Below are 21,921 nucleotides of genomic sequence, written 5' to 3' on the forward strand. Positions count from 1 at the left end.
CTTCTTGCCATGATGTCCAAAGTGACAGGGACAAATGACCATACACAAAACCTCTGAACCCATGACCCAAAATAAGCCTTTTCTTCTTTAAGTTGATTTTTCTAAGGTATTTCATCACAGCAACAGAAATCTAACACACCCCCTTTACCTTCACTATGGTAGAAAAGAAAAAACTGTCTATTTTCACCCTGGATATAGCTAATAGTAATATAGTTTAAGCATCCCTAATCCAAAAAAAAAAAAAAAAGAAAAAGAAAGATCATGTCTCAAAGTTTAAAAAAAAGTGGGGGGGATGGGGGATGTGGCTCAGTGGTTAAGCATCCATGGATCAAAGAAAAAGGAGTAAGATTCACAACTTATATTCATAACTTACTAAAAACAGTAGTAATCAAGGCAGTGTGATACTGACACAAAAACAGATATATATCAATGAAGTAGAACTGAGAATCTGGCTGATTTTCAATAAGGGTGGCAGGGCCATTTAATAAGAAAAGAATAGTTTTCAACAAATGGTGCTGGGGCAACTGGATAGCCACATGCAAAAGAATTAATTTGGATCCTGACATCATATCTTACACAAAAATTAATAAAAATGGCCAAAGACCTAAATTTAAGGGTTAAAATTCTAAAATTCTTAGACACAGAGCAAATCTTCAAGACCTTAGATTTTGGAAAGATTCTTAGATATGACATCAAAAGCATGCACAAAGGAAAGAAAAAAAGACAATTTATACTTAATCAAAATTTAAAACCTTTTGGGCTGGGTATGTGGCTTAGCAGTAGAGTGCTTGCCTATCAAGCATAAGTCACTGGGTTTAAACCCCAGCATACACACACATACACACAGAGCAATTTTTATTCTTCAACAGACAGCATTAAGAAAGTGAAAAGCCATTGGGCTCGGTGGCACACACCTGTAATCCCAGTGCCTTGGGAGGTTGGGGCAGGAGAATCACAAGTTCAAAGCCAGCCTCAGCAACTTAGTGAGGCCCTAAAGCATCTTATAGAATTGTCTCTAAATAAAACATAAAAAGGGGTGGGGATGTGGCTCAGTGGTTAAGCACCTCTGGGTTCAATCCCTGGTACAAAAGAAAAAAGAAAAAGAAAAAGTGAAAAGCTAAAGGAAGTTGTACCATGAATATATAAAGAATTGTTACAATTCAATGATAGAAAGATAAACAATAAAAAAATGGACTGGGCTGGGGCTAAAGCTCAGTGTGTAGAGTGCTTGCCTTGCATATGCAAGGCCCTGGCTTTAATCCCCTAAACCCCAAAAGGGGTGGGGGAGGGCAAAGGATTTGAAGAGCCATTTCTCCAGGTAATACAATAAGCACAAGAAGAGACAAGTGGACAGCATTAGTTATTAAGGAAATGCAAATCACAACCACAAGTAGACACTACTTCATATCCATTAGGATGGCTATAAGCAAGAAGACAAGTAAGAAGTACTGGAAGGTACGGAGTGATCAGAACTTTCATACACTGCAGGTGTAAATACAAAATGGTGCAACTGTTGTGAAAAACAGTGTGGAAGTTCCTCAAGAAATTAAACACAGAATTATCACATGGCCCAGAAATTCCACTCCTAGGTATACACCCATGAGAAATGAAAATATATTCACACAAAAACTGGTACACAAATGTTTATAGCAGCATTTTATATATATATACACAAAGGTGAAAAAAAACCCTAATATCAAGTGATAAATAAATAAAGCATGGTACAATCACACAACAGAATATTATTCAGTAAAAAAAAAAAAAAAAAAGGAATTAAGTACTGTCACTTGCTATGACATGGATGAACCCTGAAAGCATACCACACATTGTATGATCCCATTCAATGAAATACAGAATAGGGAAATCTATATAGATAGAAAACAGATCAGTAGCTGCTTAAGGGTAGGGAACAAGATCCTAGGAACATAGAGGGTGACCTTTAAAGGGTATGAAATTTCCTTATGAGGTGATAAAAATATTCTAAAATTGATCATGGCGGTTGCACTTATCTGTAAATATACTAAAAGCCACTGGATTCTATAATTTTTTGGTGGGGGCTACCGGGGATTGAACTCAGGGCCACTCAACCACTGAACCACATCCTCAGCCCTATTTTGTATTTTATTTAGAGACAGGGTCTCACTGAGTTGCTTAGCACCTCACTTTTGCTGAGGCTGGCTTTGAATTGTGATCCTCCTGCCTCAGTCTCCCAAACCGCTGGAATTATAGGTGTGTGCCACCAGGCCCGGCTAGATTCAAATTTAAATGGGTAGATTATATGTATGTGAATCATGTTTCAAAAAAGTTTTTAAAATGTAGTCCAGTCCTGATTCTAAAATATTTTTGTATCAAAAACTTAAGACATTACTGAAAGTAAAGTTTAAAGGTCAATTGTGGTAATGCCACTGACCAACAATCACATTAACTTCAGTCCACCACAAATGTATACAAACACATCTTAGAATCCCCTTTTAGTATCTTTTTTTTTTTCAGCCCAGAATTTATAACACTAAATTAGATTGATAAAAGTTTTGAAAGGAGGGGACTGGGGTGATAGTTCAGTGGTAGAGTGCTTGCCTAGCATTTGTAAGGCACTGGGTTCGATTCTCAGCACCACATATAAATAAAAATAAAGTTCTGTCAACAACTAAAAAAATTAAATTAAAAAAAATTTGAAAGGATATGTAAATGAGAATCCCAAAATCAACACATAAAATGAAAAAGAGGTAATAATATTCTATTAATACAGCTATGTAGGATTGATTTTAAGAATAGTTCACTGAATTTTTAAAAATTTAGTATGTAAAATAATTTAGAGTTTTTCCCTATAATTTGGTTTTGCTGATCCTGTCTCAAATGCATCTTACCAGAAAATCTAGTCTACATTCATGTATCTCAAGATTTCAAATACCAAGCAAAAGTACAATGAATGTTGAGTACATTAGTTATTATAGTCTTCCTCTTTTCTTGCCCATCTTCATTAGAGTATTTTATAAATTAAACTTCTTAGGGATAACAAAATTATTTCAAGTTGTTAATTTGTTAACCCTTTACATTTAAGGATAAATATTTGAAGTAGTGAGTATCATCATTTGTAACAGAAATAATAGTTATGTAGGTATAATTTTGCTGAAAGGAAAAAGCTGTCATATCCCCAATTACTGCCGCTCATGCATATGAAATTTAAAGTAAGATCTCATATAGGATTCATGCTACAAATTATAGAACAAGCACCGTATCATAGCAACCCAGCAATACCACTACAGTACACGCTGAGGATGCAATCCAAAATTCTAATTTAAGAAACTGGCACAGAATATAGGACATGTAGCTTTTTTTGGCACTACCCCTAGAACTTTAATAACTAAGAGTCTAAAATCAGCTTTTATTTGAAACTTTAGAGATCAAACTATCATAAAGTAATAATAGAAATGTTTATTAACAAATGACTCACAGCATTGTGACTAAATATGACTTAGTTAAGTTTCTGTGGTTTCATTAAAATCAAAAATGGTGAGAAAAACTGTGGGCATTACATTTTAGAAAATCTGAACACAGGCCACACTACCAGTTTGATAATATTCTAACAAATAAATATATATTGTTTTAAGAAAATACCTAGCATACTATCTAAAAATCCTCAAGAGCATAACATTTCCATGCACTAATCTGTTATCATTCAAATATAAGTGTGTGTGTGTGTGTGTGTGTGTGTGTGTGTGTGTATATATATATATATATATATATATATATATATATATTTTACATTACAGAAGGGTTAAAATACACTGGCCAGTTTTTATTTCAAAAAATCATGTTACTTTTTGTACTCAAACACTTCTGATAAAGCAGAAAGGAATGAAGATAAGCTAACAGGGTATGTAACAGATTCCTTGGGATGTGAAATCTTGGATTTCAGAAAGCAGGATGCTGAAAACACTCTCCTAGGAGAGTAAATGGAAGCTGTATCATTTCCTTAATTCAGTTTGAATATAAAACCTACTAGTCATTAAATAAAACAAGTGTTCACAAGTATCTTTCTCATTTGGAATTTTCAGGAATAAGAAATATTAAACAGATCTCTATAGAAGCAATGGAGAGCTATAGCTATTTTCAGTTTTGATGGTGGTGATGAGGTTCCATCTTGCAGCTATGCCTAACTGTAACTCCTGAGAAATCCTTGCTACTGTGTTAGGAAAAGGTATTATTCTAACAAGGTGTTCAAGTCTCTACAGCAGGACCTAAGCTCTACAGAAACCCCACTTCCCTCCATTATCACCACAGATGAGCCTCGGGGTGGTAGCTAAAGGTAGAAATCTAAGAATCCTGAAATTATGTACAAAATATTGTATATATTTTCTGAAAACAGGTGCATTCTTTTAGTGGGATTTTCCAAGAGATCTACATATAACCTTTCTAAAATTAATTACCAGAACTTTTAAACATCATTTCCTCTCCTTTTAATATAAGGAACGTACAACCAAGGTTTCAAATGAGTTGATTCAGTATTTCCAGAAATAAAAACTCTATTCAGAAATAATTTTAATTGATTTTTTTTCTTTCAAAAAACTATTCTACTATAAGTACCAAGTGAAAACAATGGGTTAGAGAACTGTACAATGTATGATCCCGCTAAAAGGAAAATGCTAAAAAATGTAAGGGGTTTCCTCTGCATGGGGATTTTTATTTTCTACCTTTATAATTTTTGAATTGTTTTTAAACAGTCTTTTAAGTTTTTACAAAAACAATAAAGCCATTATAAAAGAAACAAGAGTAGTTAAGAACATAACAGTTCTCATTGTATATTCTTTAAATAAGTTAATTTTAGAAATCCATAAAAACTGAGACTCATGTATGACTCACAACAAGTATTGTATCCTAAAATAGAGTCATTACCATTCTATAGGAGAAACTAGTTCTCTAGATCTTAAAAAAAAAAAAAGAAAGAAAGAAAAAAAAGCAGTTCTCAAAATATGTATAGGATCACCCAGGCAATTCAAATACATTTTTATCAAATCAAATGAAGTACCAAAACCAGTTCCTGGGTACCTGGTAGCTAGGTAAAAGCTGGGTTATTTTTTTTCCTTTCCTATATGAATAATCAAAATTTCCTATAAAGGAAATGTGACTATGGAAAATAAAAGCATTTAATTGTTACATTTGCTACTATAGTCCCACTACAGATTCCAAGTTAGGCTGGTTCATTCACTGGAAGCACAAATGCATCTGGAAAGTTATTTAAGGAGAAGACATGTAAATGTCGAATTTCATCTTGTCTGGAGGTTTTAAGAAAATAGTCAGTAAACTGATAGATGAATTAGACCAAACTGACTTTATATCCAAGTCTAAGTTATCGTTCCCCAATTTATTTTCCTTTCCCAAATTGGAACAAATGGATTATAAATTCAGTGCTATGCTAATATGGCCACAGTATTAAGAAAACTTCAAAAATCTATGAGAAGGGTACTGAAATATCCAGCATTTCCAAAAGGAAGGCATAAATAAATAGATAGGGTCTAATCAGTTCCTAATCATCTATAATAATTAATCCAAGCTTCTAAATACAGATCATTATAACTTTAACTGGGTGGTTACTGACTAAATTTAAATTTAGCTGTGACACAAATATGATGCATGATTTATAATTCTAATTCACTCCATCTTGTTTCTCAGTATTCATTCACAAAACAAATGTTCTCAATTTTTTTAATATTTATTTTTTAGTTATAGTTGGACACAATACCTTTAGTTTATTTTTATGTAGTACTAAGGATCAAACCTAGTGCCTCACACATGCTAGGCCAGCGTTCTACCTCTGAGCCACAACCCCAGCCCCTGTTCTCAATTTTTTTGAGATAAAACTTCAGGTTACTTAAGGGGATTGGTAAAAAGAGTGGTAAAAGGGAGACCACAAAAAAAAAAAAAAATCAATGGGACTTTTTTATATCAGAAGAGTTTAAAGATCCTCCACTTTAAACATTCTTAGAAAAACCCATGTTTGGCCCATTTTCCCATTACTTAAAGAAACCAGTTATCTCTCTTGGTAAAGCTCTCAATTATAAGTATTTCTCTTTTGATGCTCAATTTTGCTTTAGTGCAGTCAATACATAACTTCCTTTTAATACCATAAAAGAGGAACTGATAACCAATTGAGGAGATCAAGCTACAAATAACCTGCAGAAACATACCTAAGTTTTGGATTCTTCATCTATCAAATGCTAAGAAGTTTGGTGTTACATATAAACATTACTCACTTATAAATAATTACATACTTGTGAACTACTATGTGATACAAAACCATGTTTTTCTTTAAAGCAATTTAACAGTGTTCACTTTATTATTTCATTCAATAAATATTTAAACAGCTCTGATTTCTAAATGCTATGTAGGAAGATATGGCTATCAGGTCTCAAAGCAGTCTAAAGGCAGAAAGCAGGCCATTAATTATAACCTTATTCATGCACTTCTCTCAATATATTTTGTGATCTCCCTCATGCACATACTAAGACCATCTTGCTTGCTACATGTGCACACAGAAGATATTCCATTGAGGAGTAGGGAAGAGTTAGTCCTAAAATTTGGCCAGAAGACCAGGTAGCCAGCACTTAAATTATGAACATCTAATAAGCAAACTTCAAAGTCTTGGCAAGCCACTGAATGTTATAATGAAGAATGTAATTAATGTTTAGAAGTCATAAAATTACGAAATGGGTACTCTTTGATTCATATATCCAAAGATTGATTTGGCATTTACAACAAGATTTCTAAAAGTCGTATTAATTACAAAGTTTTCAAAATAAAACTGGATCTTCCCTCTATTCCTGGTTTCTTCTCTAGTATTCTCCTTCTCAGGGGTAGTACCCTATTCACCTAGCCATACAAGCTAAAACACACATGTGAATCAATTATCCTGGATACTACCTTTCCTTTCCATCTGCCCCTGCCCCAAACAATTCACTCCATCCCTCCTGATCCCTCCCTAGACCAAGCCATATTATGCCTGAACTAGCCTATTAAAATAGTCTACTGGGCTGGGGTTGCGGCTCAGTTCTTGCCTAGCATGTGCAAGGCCCTGGGTTTGATCCTTAGTACCACATAAAAATAAATAAATAAAATAAAGGTATTGTGTCCAACTACAACTAAAAAATAAATATTAAAAAAAAAAAATCTGGGGCTGGGGATGTGGCTCAAGCAGTAGCACGCTCACCTGGCATGCGTGCAGCCCAGGTTCGATCCTTAGCACCACCATACAAACAAAGATGTTGTGTCTGCCGAAAACTAAAAAATAAATATTAAAACACTCTCTCTCTCTCTCTCTCTCTCTCTCCCTCTCTCTTTAAAATCTTGTTTTACTACAATCCATTCTCCCAGCAGCTACAATAAACTTTTTTTAAACCATCAAACTCCCTGAAAGATTGTCTATATTACTCAGCTTACACAATTTCCAATGATGCCCGAAGACCGCCAAATTCATGGAAACTTTTTGATTCTTATTTGACTTGCCTGCTTCTTCATTGTTCCTCCACCCACCCTCCTTCACTGCCCCACTCTTATTTCTTGGCTGCTCCTTTTCCTTTGACCATCCTAAATTCTGGCAGTCCTTGGCCTCTTCTCATACTATACATTTTCACTGGGCAGTCACTTCAACTTCCGCTATTTGAAAAGTTACTTATAAGCTAAAGACTTGCAAATTATCATCTTTAGTACAGATCTATGTAGCTCCATGTAACTTCCCACAAGGTAGCTTCACTTGGCTTTTCTACAGACACTTCAACCCATCCCATAACAAATAATTCTCTTTGCAATGTGACTACCTCTTTTTTCCCTTTCAGTAAATTGCTATCGTGTATTTAGTTGCCCAAGTCAGAACTGTATCATCGTTGGTTCTTCCCCCTCACCAGGTCCTATCTGTGATACCACCCCATGCCCCCTTAGACAAGCCCATCTTCATATTATGTCTGTATTACCATGTCAGCATCCTAACTAGTCTCGCCTCCCAAAACACTCTTCACATTACTCCTGTCAGGTATAAAGGCAGTGTAATGTCCTACCCATTCTTCAACATATCATCAAGAATATGATCTAGACCTTAAATTGTTTTTCCAGTCTCTTTGCCAGCCAGACTCCTATTACATTCTATATTATGGCCAACATAAATGGCTGGCAATTCCCCATATATACTATAGTCACTGATGAGTCTGTTCATATTGTTCTTTAGGTGGACCTTAGACCCATCTATCTTGCCCTGACACCTTCTAGCCTTTTAGGTCTCAGCTTACCTATCACTTTATCCAGAGAGCTTTCTTTCCCTGTTCTCTCCTCTCCCACGCCAACTGGGTCTCTCACATACTTGCCTAATAATTTACCATATCACACCAACTGAAAATGCCTGTTTACAAGTCTGTATTCCCTGCCAACTTGAAGTTCCTAAATACATATAATTTCAAAAGAAAAAGCATTCATTGTTTTATTCACTTGACTGAGTAAAATTTTAATCTTTACAATGGTTCACCTACATTTTAAGCATTATGGAAATAGAAGAGGAAAAATATTTTAGTACTATATTTTTGAAAGCAAAGTATGAGTTCAGTTTCATCACAGGCAAACAAACTCTTTCCTCTGGCCAATTAAAAAGAATGGAAGTACATTTTTTTTTTTAAGTCAGATACATATTTTTACATAAGTTATGTTTTATTTTACTTATAACTTTAACAGATGTTTTTCTTTAGAAAAGTCTGTTTGAAAAGTTATGTTTTGAAACCCATCCAGTTTTGCAAAACAGAATTCAGAGGTTATAAACAAAACATCTCATCTTTTTTCACATTTATCAATTTAGAGGTACAGGACTAACAATAAATTCAAATAATCTTTGACTTCTGACAATAACTATAATTCTAGAACATCTTTTACTAATAAGTGTGAAACAAAGACAAAACTAATTAAACAAAATATAGTTTTTGAAGACATTTAAGATTTGATAGCCCGAATGCAAGTTCTAAGCTCCATCATTAAAAAAGTCTTTTTTCAGGCACTTAATTTCCTTAGCGATTGTCCATAAAGTTTATTCATCAATTAAGCAAAACCTGAGAGAGTATCTGAGAGCTAAAAATCCCATGCACTTTTCTCCCTACTTATAACAAAGCTTCTCTCATGAAATGACTAGAAAGCTAATTATTTAGAACAACAAGAATGAAAATCAGTTCCCAAAGGAAGCTAAACAGAATGACCCCTGTGGTCCCATTCAGCACTAGAAGACTCAATTAGATACACCACAGTAAGGTTATAGTAGGTGCAATTAGCATCACCATTCCAGTAGGAGGTGTGTGTTCCCAAGAAATCTCTTGCCTTCAGTATCCAAGTTAGAAACAGGTTGTTTGAATTCCATCATGTGAACCTATCATATTCAGCAAACAACCAAAAAAAAAAAAAAAAAAAAAAAAAACTCAGTAGACTCAGTAGGATTCTTTAGGAAATCTGAATCAAATTACAAAATTTCTAAAATACTTCATTACTCACTCAAAAATCCCACATAAACAAATTCTTTTAGGGAAGAGTTCAAAAAGATACACATAAAAATATTCTTGAAACTGCTTATTAGTCAATTATCCTGCTCAGACAAGTAGAGTCTACTTTGCATAAACCCAGACTGTCATGTAAAACTCTTGCAGCAATTAAATTTCTTGTTACATAATAACACATTAAAAGTAATTATATATTTTAAATCTCTTCCTTTCATCTCCTTCAAGGACATCCTTGTAAATAAACTGCACCTCGACTTTAGAAATTACTGTTAACAAATTATTTCAGTTTATTCAATCTTAAATATACACGTTTGTGTCAGAAAATCAACCCAGTAATACTTTTCCACACAGCTTTATACAATAACTTTGTAGCAACAAATCAATGTTACACATCACTTACACTAGTCATTGGCCAAGTACAAGGACAAACAATCTTTTGCTTTAAACCTACATTTACTATTTACTATCAAACTATTAACCCAGAATTCATTTACTTTAAAAGGCTTGAACCAATTTTAGGAGAAATATATTAAAACAAAACCCAAATAAAGAGAAGAAAATCAATCTCTGGTAGACAGCATCGAACATCACTGAAATCTGTAATCCCAGTGGCTCAGGAGGCTAAGGCAGAAGGATCATGAGTTCAAAGCCAGCCTCAGCAACTCAGTGAGACCTGTTTTTACATAAAATACAAAAAAGGGCTGAGGATGTGGCTCAGTGAGTAAGCGCCCCTGGGTTCAATCCCCAGTCCAAAACATAAAACAACAACAAAAACCCTGATCACTGGAAAAAGCACCATCAATGGTGGTGGGATGGAGGGTAGAGGCTAGAAGACAACCAATAGGTAATTTCCTAGTCAAAGTAGTGATTGTCTACATGATCACATTTATTATTCATAGAATACTATATCAAGTACTATGATGAGTTTTGAAAAAACAGAAAAAGATATCTGTTTTCACAAAATAAAAAATAAAAAGTTATCACATCATTCTAGACAGAGAACATCACTATATAACAACTGAACACTCACCCAAATGACAAATCAACAAATTGAAGTATTATACAAACTGGAAGCAGAAAGATTGAAGGCAAAATAGAGATATGAATAAAAGGGGCTCTGGATTCTCACTGCCGTACCTTCAATAAAAAGCTGTGGTCCAGATTAGGGGCTGGGGTTATAGCTCAGTAGTGGAGCCCTTGCCTAGCACATTTGAGGCACTGGGTTTGATCCTAAGACCACATACAAATAAATAAATAAAATTATTGTGCCCATCTACAATTAAAAAGAATATTTTAAAAAAGATTACATAAAACCATAAATATGAAAACATTCTGGAGAAAACTATTTATTGATCTAAAATAAATACAAAGCATGACCAAAACCACAGTAAAGTCCAATAGTTCAGTAGCTTTTATTCAACATGTCAGTACTAATAGGTCTAAATCTTCAAGAAGCTGATCAATATGTATTATATAAAAGAAATCAGTTTATCTTCCAAAGTGGTGGGAGTCATCACTTGTTATCCTGAATGAGGGGATTAAAACTAGGCAAACCTCTACTATGTATTCTCAATTTTACTTGCCTACTCAAGACTCTGTTCTAAAAATCAGAGTAAAGAAAACTGACAACCTGGCACTGAATGATAGCTGAGCCTTAATTATGATAGTACAGCAAAATCTAATAAATTATATCATCATGCCTAAAACTCCAGAATCTAACAAGCACTATCCCCTTCAAGAAAGCAGTTGATTAGCCATAGGGGGCAGCAAAGTTAAGAAAGTGAATGTAAATACCAGGGGGTGAAGTGAGGGCAGGAAATGTTAATAGGCTGGGTAATGAGCCATGAGTATCAGAGAAAAAAGGACAAAGTCTCAATTAATGAATTAAATCAATAGGACAGATAATGCTAAGCCAGTGATTCTCAACATTGACTACACATTAGAATCACCCTGGGAGCTTTTAGAAATACACAAGCATGGATTTTACCTTGAACCAATTAATTTAGAATCTTCTGTGAGGGGGACCCAGATATTGATATTTTTTTTAAAGCTCTCCAAGTGTATAACTAGAACTAAGCACTGCAGTGCTAAACACATAAAAATAGAAATAAACTCATCTCATTCCCCAGCTGTTTACAATTTTAAAGGCTAAATTGAAAATACAAAGCATAAAAATTTATTATTTCCCAAATCTATTATTTTTGTTGATAAACTTGTTTTTGAAATCCAAAGGGGGTAATAACTCATTAAAGACTAATTCATCTATGATTTTTATCAAGGGAAAATGTTATTCTTGCAGGTGAAAATAATTAAACTAAAGTTCAAAGGGGTTAAACAACTTGCCCAAAGCAATTGTGAATCATCACTGATGTAGGAAGGCAACTCTTCATAGGACAGGGCTCTTCCCCAATGGTCATCAGTTTGCCAAATACATTTTCCTGGATTATCACTTTATTCACTTCATAAAATAATCCAAAATTAAATTAATAATCAAAGAAGACAATAAAATGGGGAAGAGGATATAATCCTGAATAGAATTCTGAAGATGTTAGACTTAAAAAGCTTTTCCTCCATGTGGCTAGATGAAATGATATTAACTTTTTTCTATAAACCTTAAAAAGTTAGTTGAGTAGCAGTATTACCCACATCCCCCCACACACCAAAGTTAAGATAGCTATGAAACTTCAGCTGTCAGTGTTCTTGTCTCAGTTAACTCAGAAGACCATATACCTCAACACACACACACACACACACACACACACACTTTTCCCCTAATGCTAAGCCAGCCACTTCAATCAGTGGTACTGTTACTGGCCTCAATACTTCAAGTGGGACCCAGTTTCTAAGAATGGACCAACAAAGAATTTTAGTGATACTTGGGAAATTCTTGACCTCATCTGAAGGGGACTTAAATCTCAAATCCAGTTTCTTCTTTTCTTTCCTATTTACTGGCGGTATCCTATGAGAAATGAATGTCTATAAAATTCATGAGAAATGAATATCTATAAAATAACTGAATTTATTTGGTTGGTTAAAATAAAATTACCACAGCTTTTAATATTTTGAAGAGTTTGATTTAACCCTATTTTCATTTTTACATGCATGCTGAAAATGTAACAGCCTCATCTCACTTCACATAAATCACAATTAGGAAAGTTTACGATTTAAATAATCCTATTAATTCTTCATTTAAAAATATTTTTAATCTAGATTTTCAAATATCAAAGAAAATTGGACTAAAAATTCTTTGCTTATTTTTAGGTATTTAAATTATTTCACTAAATCCCTTCAATCCTGGGAGATAGAAGGCATTATCCCCATTTTAGAGATAAGGAAAACAACTCAGAAAAATTAAAAATTTATCTTTGACTCAGGACTAACCTTAATCACTAACTATCATACTGCTTTAATTTATGTAAAACAGATTAGTAGCAAAAATACTGAAATCATTTGACCCGAGTCCCAATATCAGTTGTAACACCATCCAGATAAATAATCACAGGTCTGAAACTAATCGGTTTAAGCTTCAACTTTCTCATCAACAAAACAGATATACTATTGATTTGCAAGAAGTTAATGGAATGTCCTAATGAAATACAATATTTGTAAAAATACATTGAGCCATGGGCTATCACACAACAGTATTTCCTACTGGTGTAAAAAAGCAGATATCAGAAATTAAGAATTCCTTTGGATTGTTCCACTTGTCATGAGCAAGACTAACTTTAGATTAAAAATAAAGAAAAACATAAAATAATTTGAAAATGCTAAATTGTCATAAATGTAAGGCATCAATTACTTTATCAAACTAATCCTTTCAGTAACTTTAAACAAAATAGGTTAAACAGACTGAAAAACTACCTGTAACATGTTCTTTAAAGTTTCCTAATTGTTGGTTACCAGATGAAAAGTTTAAGGCGGAAAAATTAAGCCCACTACCAATATAAAATATATTTCTATATTTTAAGTATAGAAATAAATTGATAAATGTTCCTAATTTTATTTTTTAGCATCTCTCAGATGAGCTTACATAATTAACAAGAGATAAAGTGTTTTGAAAAAATAATTAGTTTTATAATATATGGCTGTTTAATTTTCAGGACCCACATAACAGTTTCTTAGTTTTAAAAAGCCTTTTAACAAGACTTGTTTATTTAATACTTTCTATAACAAAACTATTTTGTATATTTTCATCATTAAAATCCTGAAACCCACTTACTAAGTGATTATACAAATATAAACTTCTGGTAGATGAAAAGGTTGAATTATTTTGTTAATCCTTACTCGCAGTATGCTTTGAGGAAAACTCGTTGGCACCTTTCCAGTTTAGACCCACGTGGACAAAGTGTAACATAAGCAGGTTGTTATAAACACTTAAAAGATCTTGGATGCCCACGGATATCTGAATCATTCCACACTAAGATTATATTTCAGAGGAAGAAGAAAAATTCTTTCATACACATACTAAGTGGTTCTCCACTGTTTTTTGTTAAAGCCACAAATGGAAAAAACTACTACTGACAGAAAATCACACAATACTGTGGTATCAAATACACTGCCAAGCTACAAACTGAAACAACTGAATTTTTCAAAAAGTCACTTTTCAAGCATTTGGCACCTGCAGCAAAAGTAGTTTTTCCTATTAGTAAGTAACCCAAGTAAGGTCTTATTTTCCTCAATTAAATCTGCATAAATTTACCTTGGTAATTTTCCTATAAGGAATACTATATTTTCATGCAAATATCTAGAATTAATCTGAAATTCCAATTTTACTATTTTTTTGCCCTATTATGACCAAACCCTATAAATAAAACATTTAAGGCACCTTCAACTTGTTGAATAAGACACTATATAACTCAGATGATTATTGAGTCTATGCATATTTTCCCCAGGCTTTTAAAAGTATACAATAAGGTGCATCTCCTGGCTGAAACAAATAATATTCAATTTATTTTTATTAGATAAAGTGGAATATTAACAAGTACAATACTAGGAACCAGAATATCTTACTAAAAGCAAGTTCAATAAATGTGAAGGAAAAATGTTAGCAACAAACTTTCAAACTGCAAAGATAACTTGATTAATGAAAAAAATAAAAAAGCATAAAAAATACTATGATTTCTAATTAAGTGTAAAATGACAAATTAAAAAAAAATTAGTTGTAGATGGACACAATACCTTTATTATTTTATTTATTTATATGTGGTGCTGAGGATGGAACCCAGGGCCTCAAACATGCTAGGGAAGTGCTCTACCACTAAGCCACTACCCCAGCCCATAAAATAGCAAATTTAATGCCCTAATAGGTAAGATGATATTCTTTTATAGCCATGACATTACTCAAGAATTAAAGTCTTAGCAATGTCTACCATTGTAGTCTACCATTGATTAATATATGTAAATTGCTAAAGAGCAATCAAATGTGATAGCACAGATATCTTAAACATTCTTTTCAAAAGCCAGTTTATTCTGGCTCTGAAATATCCTTGGTTTATTTAGAAGCACCCCAAGAGGCAGGGTAACGTAGGGTCTGAATGGGGTTCCAAAGCTATTATAGGTCAGTTGTGATTTGATCTAGGGTTTTCTTTAGACTCCTTGCCAACTCAGGCTGGATTCATAGGCCCAAAGACAAATCAGAACCAGATTGGCCTTGCTGGATCTTTTTCAAATGGACAGAAAATCTGCTGAACATTTACCTATTTTAGTATGAAACTTCAATTTCCTGGCCTTGTAAAACAGATTATCTAGATTTCTATCGGGTATCTTTTGTTGCAATAATTTTTAAATGTCTAGAAGCATAATCATCTTGTTCCATAATATTTCTATCTCATAAAAAGCAAAGACATTAAAATGACAAAATTAAAAGCCAGTAATTCTCAAAGAACAAGAAAGAACACCAGAAAACAACTTACTGAAAAACCTCTAAACCTAGTGGGAAAGTGTGCCAAAGGGAGTGCCAAGTATTCCTGCAAGGCATTAGGCATGGTTACCAACTTGAATTACTGTACAAACCTACAAAGTCCCTGGAATCACTATCTAGTGAACTAAGTTCCCATTGCATTGCAAAGCAACACTATCTATTCTTTGATACTTCTCCAAACTGGTCGTGTGTATCGTATCCTCTTAGACGACAGAGTATTTTAGGGGATAATATTTAAACCGAGTGATACAGTTTAAAAAAATACTACACTGATCTGATTTTTAGTTTTTTACTTTATAAATATATCTAAAGACAGCTAACTCAACCGCTGGTTGCATTCAGATTCCTGGTCTAATGACTTAGGAATAATCAATGGGCAGGATAATTGATAAGAGGGTGGTGCGCACAGATTTATAATAGAAAAAATAAAGGGCTAGCTAAGAGCGGCTTAAAAAAAAAAACAAAAACAGGAGCTGAGACCGGGAAAAATGAGGGTCGAAAGACAAGACAGGATGTTAAAGCAAGATAGGGAAAGGATAAGTCTCGGGGAAGAGTGAATAACTCTATCTTGCGGGACGCAAGAGTCCCTGTTGGAAGGGCAGGTTAAGCAAGCGCGCAGGTGGGAAGGGGTGTTGGCTTCCAAGATGGGAAGAGTTAAGGTGAATCAGGGAGAAGTAAGAAGCAAATGCCTTCGCATCAAACCTGTTGGAATAAAGGACGAGGAGGACGCCAAGGTATCTAAGGGAACACACACTGAGATCCCAGCAGCGTAGGAAAACCAAGCTCCAGAAGGAAATGGCTCAGCTGGCACAGAGGCGAGCGGAGCCAGCCCCTGCGCTCGCTCCCGGGGCTGCGCCCTCCGAGGTTACCTTTGAGTTGGGGCAAGGGGTGCAGCTCCGCCTGGCTACCCTGGCTGCGGAACTGCGACGAGCCCTGAGAGCGCTTCTGTCTCTGCGCTTTGCGCACCGATTTCCGGGTGAAGCCGTCCACTTTCTCCGAGGCCGAGATGGCGGCGCTGGCAGCCCCCGCCGGCGGCGACGACGACGACATCTCCGCGGCCCTGGCGCTTGGCAGCTCCGGCGGCTGCTTGCACCGCACCGGCAGCGGCCGCGACGGCAGGAGGAGGAGGCGGGGGAGAGGCGCGGAGAGCTCGCGCCCCTGCGCCCCGAGCTCCCGGCCACTCCGCCCTCCCGCTCCCGGGCACCGCCGAGCTTCTCCTCGCCGCCCGACAACGCCTCACGGCCACATCTCAGCGCCGGAGGTTCCTGGTCCCCGCGGCGCGGCGAACTCCCCGGGCTGACGGAGGGAAAGGCGGGGGTGGAGGGGGGTGAAGAAGTTGTTGACTCCGGGCGCGGAGGGCGGGTAGAGGGGAACCTGAAGTTTAGACAACTGAGACGAGAGCGCGGGGTGGCGGACGCGGAGTGCGCCTCTCGTCCCTTTAGTCCTAGTCGCCAGCCGGCCAGCCGGCCAGCACCTCAGCGCCCGCTGCCAGAGCCGTCCGCCCTGCCTGGAGCCTCCTCCCGGGGCGCTGCCATCGCGGATCCTCTTAGAGCCGTCGTCGCGTTGCCTTCTCTTTCCTGTCAGCGCTGGCCTCTCATCGCCCGGGCGGTGACCCGCTGCCCCGACCCTCGGTGCACACACACTCGCCTCTGGCAGTGTCGCGCGGTGCGAACCCCCCTCCCCCAGGCGCCCGCCAGCCGCTCACGGAGAAACCCGGCGAGCGACCGCTACAACTTGAGAAGGTAGTTGGTACAGGCAAGGGAGAATGTGTGTGCGTGTGCGCGCACGCGAAGGCGCGCGGCCCGGGGGAAGGGCTTCGCGGGGGGGTGGGAAGGAGGAGTTTGACTGACAACTTCCGCGGGGTCCCGCCAGCCTCACGAGGCTCGGGAGGGGGTAGGGGGTGAGAGAGCATGCCAGCTCCATCAGCCAATCGCAGGGCTAAGCGGCAGAGACGGGGGAAGGCGTGGCCTCCTGGGCAATCTCTCAAGTGTCAGGAGCTGGGAGCGAAGGCAAAGAGGGGGACGTGACGGGGTGACGGACTTCAGCTACAGCCAATCGCAAGTGAAGGCGGTGAGCGGAGTGCCATCTGCGTCACAACAGTGTAACAAATTCTCTCGCGAGGGAGGGGAAGTGCCCCTTCACCAGCGGGCCTTGTACGCCTGCGCGCAGCTCCAACCTATAATTGCTCTGGTGGCAGACTTTGAGACCAGACTAGAGTGGGTAGTTCGGGAGTCAAAATGGGTCGCCCCTTGCCTTCCCTCTCCTCTCTACTACCAATGAAGAACTGGAGCGACGGGTGGGGAGTTTGAGGGCAAGGGCGCGAAAGAGTGGCAGTTTTGCGTCACTAAAAAGGGGCGGAGCAAAGGTTTGAGTGGGCGCGCGAGAGGTGTGATTGACAGGCAAAGGGGTGTAAGCGAAATGAGTTTGTCCAATCCGAACGAGGTACTGGATTCCTGGGCGGGCTTTAGCTCTTGGCTGGCTCTAAACCGCATAATTGGTAGTTGGATAATAAATTTGTAGCTTTGGTGGTTTAGGCACCGCAACTCCCTGCGAGGTACTCTTGCGTGGGGTTTGGGCGGTCTAGCATCTACTTCAAAGAGTTCTACAAGTCCTTGACTTTCAAAGAGAGGTTCCTCATTCCCAACTCAGTAGCCCACTAATTTACACTCCTTCAGCCAAAGGCCTCACGACTCTGAAAGTACAAATTTTCTGCTCAGTGGTTTGTGGATTTGGGAGCCTACCATTTACTCTTGGGGTCTCTTCCTTGGAGATTCCATCTAGATTTTAAATATCTTAAGGACAAGAACTGTACGTCTTAGTTTTTTGTGCAGTGCTTTCCACATGATATTTAAACAAGTGAACTGAATAGTCTGTCTCCTTTTGTTCCGGTGCACCCAAATCTACAGTCTTCTCCTGCGAGCCCTAAATCGTTTCCTTTCGACATGATAAAAATAACTGCCATGTATTCAAGCAAAGTTACGCTACATAGGAGCAGAAAATTCTGATTTGGGGTAGGAAGTAGACCTGTACTCAAACTATTTCCTCTTCAGACTCACTGGGTGATGAAATTGTACAGTTTTCCCAGTCAGGGAAGATTGGAAACCCCAGTAGCATCTAGAACACTTTTGTATTTCTTATCCTATCAAGCTCCAGATTGTGTTGAATCTGCCTTCACAAAAGTTCAACAACAGTTCTTTACAATTTGCACAACCGACCACCAAACATAGTTGAGGGCTTTTAAAGTGACTGCCACTTTTATTTTATCTGCATGTGTGAAGAAGTACCTAGAGAATACAGTCCAAACTCAAGGATCTCTTCAGTCTGACTCTTGGCTGTATTCCTATTGCATGTATTATCCATATCATTCACAGGGTCAGACATCATTTTCTGTCTGAGATGGGTTGTATGTTCGTTCCCCCCTGAAAGTTTGTAAATACCAAGAGAGCAAGAATTTACTTTTTGCCTCCATATTCTGAGCACAGAATAGATATACAGTATATAACGATCTAATTTTTAATCCTCCAAAACAGATTTCTGAACGTGTGATTATTGGATCACCTTCATCAACATTCTCTGGGGTGTTTGTTTAAAATTCAGATTGCTGGACCTCATCCTTGAAAAAAGAATCAGAGCCTATGGGAAAAGCTCTAAAAAATCTTTTTTTTTTTCTGGGGGGGGGTACCAGGGATTGAACCCAGGGGTGTTTTAACACTGAGCCACATCTCCAGCACTTTTGCAAGCACAAGTGCACATTAATTTTGAGTTGGTTTGTTTCTGGGGATTGAATCCAGGGGTGCTTTACAACTGAGTCACATCCCCAACTGTTTATTTTGGGGTCTCGCTAAGTTGCTTAGGGCCTTGCTAAGTTGTGGAGGCTAGTCTCCAACTTGTGATCTTTCTGCCTCAGCCTCCTGAGTTGCTGAGATTGCAAGCATGCACCACCTTGCCCAGCACTTGTGTGCATTGAGATGATTAGAACTCTTGCAATTTTTAGAAAAGACCTTTTGTTAATAGGGCAATATCAGCAGTCATTGTTTTCAGTTGCTCCCCCTTTTTGCTTTTTAATTATAAACTTTTTAGCTAGTTTACCATTTTAAAATAAAGTTTGTTGTGGGCTATTGTACAGGCTATTTTGTTGGTCAATCAGGAATTTATAAGCGATTGAGAATTAGATTAGAGATTTTGTTTGGATGAGGATATGGACAAGACTTGCTGATGGATTGAATGTGAGCTGTTGGTATAGCAGAGGTAATATTAATCCCAAACATGCCAATGTATTTATACTTTATGATATCTGACAAATTCCTTTTCTGTAGCTATGAAGTCTTTTGTACCATCTAAATGGGCTATTATAATAAATTTCCATTAGCTCCTGGTCTACCCAATCCTTTACCTGTATAGATGAGAAAGTAGGACATGATTTGAAAGGGCTCAGCTTATGCCACATACTATTGTCCTTGCAGAGTGGGACTAAAAATCCCTGAGGTTGGCAAACTCTCTGCACTTTAATTCAACCCTGCAAGCATTTCTCAAGTGTCCTTTTTGTGTCAGGCAATATGCCAGTCACTAGGAATGAAGAGATAAATAAAGCACAGCCCTTAAAATTAATCCAGTAAGGAGGGACAACATAATCAAGTGAATAAAATCTTATCACAAATGTTCTTCTTTTATTGGTTCCTTTTAGTTATTCATGACAGTAGAATCGATTTTGACATAATTATAAAAGCACAGAGTATATCTTATTCTAATTCAGTCCCCTAACCTGTCCTTCCCTTTCCCTCCCCCCACCCTCGCTGTTTCCTCTATTGATCTTTCTGCCAATCACAAATATTCTTCATGGTGTTATGGGGGAAATGGTGGGGAAAGGACTTCATCTGGTTTGGAAAGAAAGAGAGAAAATTTAACGGAAACCAGAATGATCGAAGGGAGTCTTGAAACAGACAAAGTTTTCATGTGGTAAAGACAAGAGGAAAAATAATCTGCCATTGAAGAAACTGGCTTACCCATATTTCTTCATCACTATAATGATTTCCATATCTAAGTGAACTTACTTATTTCACCCACCATGTTATTAAAAAATAAGATTCCATGACAACAGAAGAATATATTATGCTATATCTGTGTCAGAACTTGACTTGATGGTGGAGGGGCAAAGAAAAATCAGAGATTAACTTCAACACATGACCATCCTCCAAGTGTATTATGAAAACTATGATGGCAAAGAGTACTATATGATTCCCCTCATATGCAGATTTCATATGACTCTATCAATGATCTTCTTTCATCTACCTATAAAAAGAATCTAGTAGGTTCTGAGGCAGTCCCTACTCTAAAACACCTATCTGCTAAACATTAGCATTGTAGTCTTTCTTCTTGACTTTCTACTTTGGGTCAAACTTGCAGGAAAAAAAAAAATCAGTTTGAAAATCCAAAAAAAATTGACCTTTATCTTCAGTACATTTTTGTGTACAGTTTAAAGAAACGAAAATTATAGATTGATTTTTCAGGAATTATTGAATTGGGAATTCTCTAATATTTTCTAATTCTATAGTTTGGCTTTCATACCAGAGGATATGAGTTTTTCGAAAATATGTGTGTTGCCAGGCACAGTGGCTCATGCCCGTAATTCCATGACTAGGGAGGCTGAGGCAGGAGGATCGCAAGTTCAAAGCCAGCCTCAGCAAAAAGTGAGGTGCTAAGCAACTCAGTGAGTCCTTGTCTCTAAATAAAATACAAAATAGGGCTGGGGATGTGGCTCAGTGGTGGAGTGTCCCTGAGTTTAGTCCCCGGTACCAAAAAAAGAAAAAAGAATGTGTGTGTGTTCAGGTATATATAAATACAATAGTCGCTATAAATGTAACACCTACTATGTGCTAGGTACCATTCATATGAAGAAACTAGCTTTTTTGGGGGGCAGGGGGGTTAGTATCTTTGGGGATCATTATTGTTTCATAAAAAATCAGTAGAAATTCAAGGTTTTCTTTGTTAATTCTGTACAAAGGCATTTACAAAAAATAAAATTAGAATGGATTGGACTATTATTACCAAAGGTCATTGTTCCTACCTAGAATTGTGTGTGTGTGTGTGTGTGTGTGTGTGTATGTGTGTAGAACTACAGAGTTACGAGAAAAATGAGACTATCAAAAGACATAGAGGGACTCAATGTTTTCCTTCATTCAAAAAGATTTTTATTAATTCCCTATAATGTTTCTTGCCCTTTCAAATGCTTGGAATATAGTAGTGAATGAGCTAAAGCTCACCATCAGTGTTGAAGGCTCACATCCATTAAAGCCCAACCATGGGAACAAAGTAGGGTAATGCACCAGAGAAAAACACTATGTGATAGTATGCATGGACAGCTAAAGTGGCTTAGGTGTATCGGTAGGGTGACAAACTCATCCTATTTGCTAGGGATTTGCCCAGTTCTAGCACTGAACGTCCCATATCCCAGGAGCCCCCTTCATTCTGGACAAGCAAAAT

The 21,921-nt window shown here is 37.2% G+C and overlaps 1 protein-coding gene across 1 annotated transcript in view; it reads right to left on the bottom strand.

The window, feature by feature from the left end:
* PPP2R5A (protein phosphatase 2 regulatory subunit B'alpha) overlaps positions 1-16,675 on the bottom strand; it is a 69,040-nt gene extending 52,365 nt beyond the window's left edge. Inside the window, exon 1 of the mRNA XM_081297250.1 lies at positions 16,311-16,675. Within this exon, the coding sequence (XP_081153376.1) occupies positions 16,311-16,491 (181 nt within the window). The 5' untranslated portion in view covers positions 16,492-16,675. The remainder of the gene's footprint in view (positions 1-16,310) is intronic.
* Between the last annotated feature and the right edge of the window lie 5,246 nt (positions 16,676-21,921).

Source organism: Spermophilus citellus (assembly GCF_964194105.1).
Source record: "Spermophilus citellus genome assembly, chromosome: 6".
Classification (NCBI taxonomy): Eukaryota; Metazoa; Chordata; class Mammalia; order Rodentia; family Sciuridae; genus Spermophilus; species Spermophilus citellus.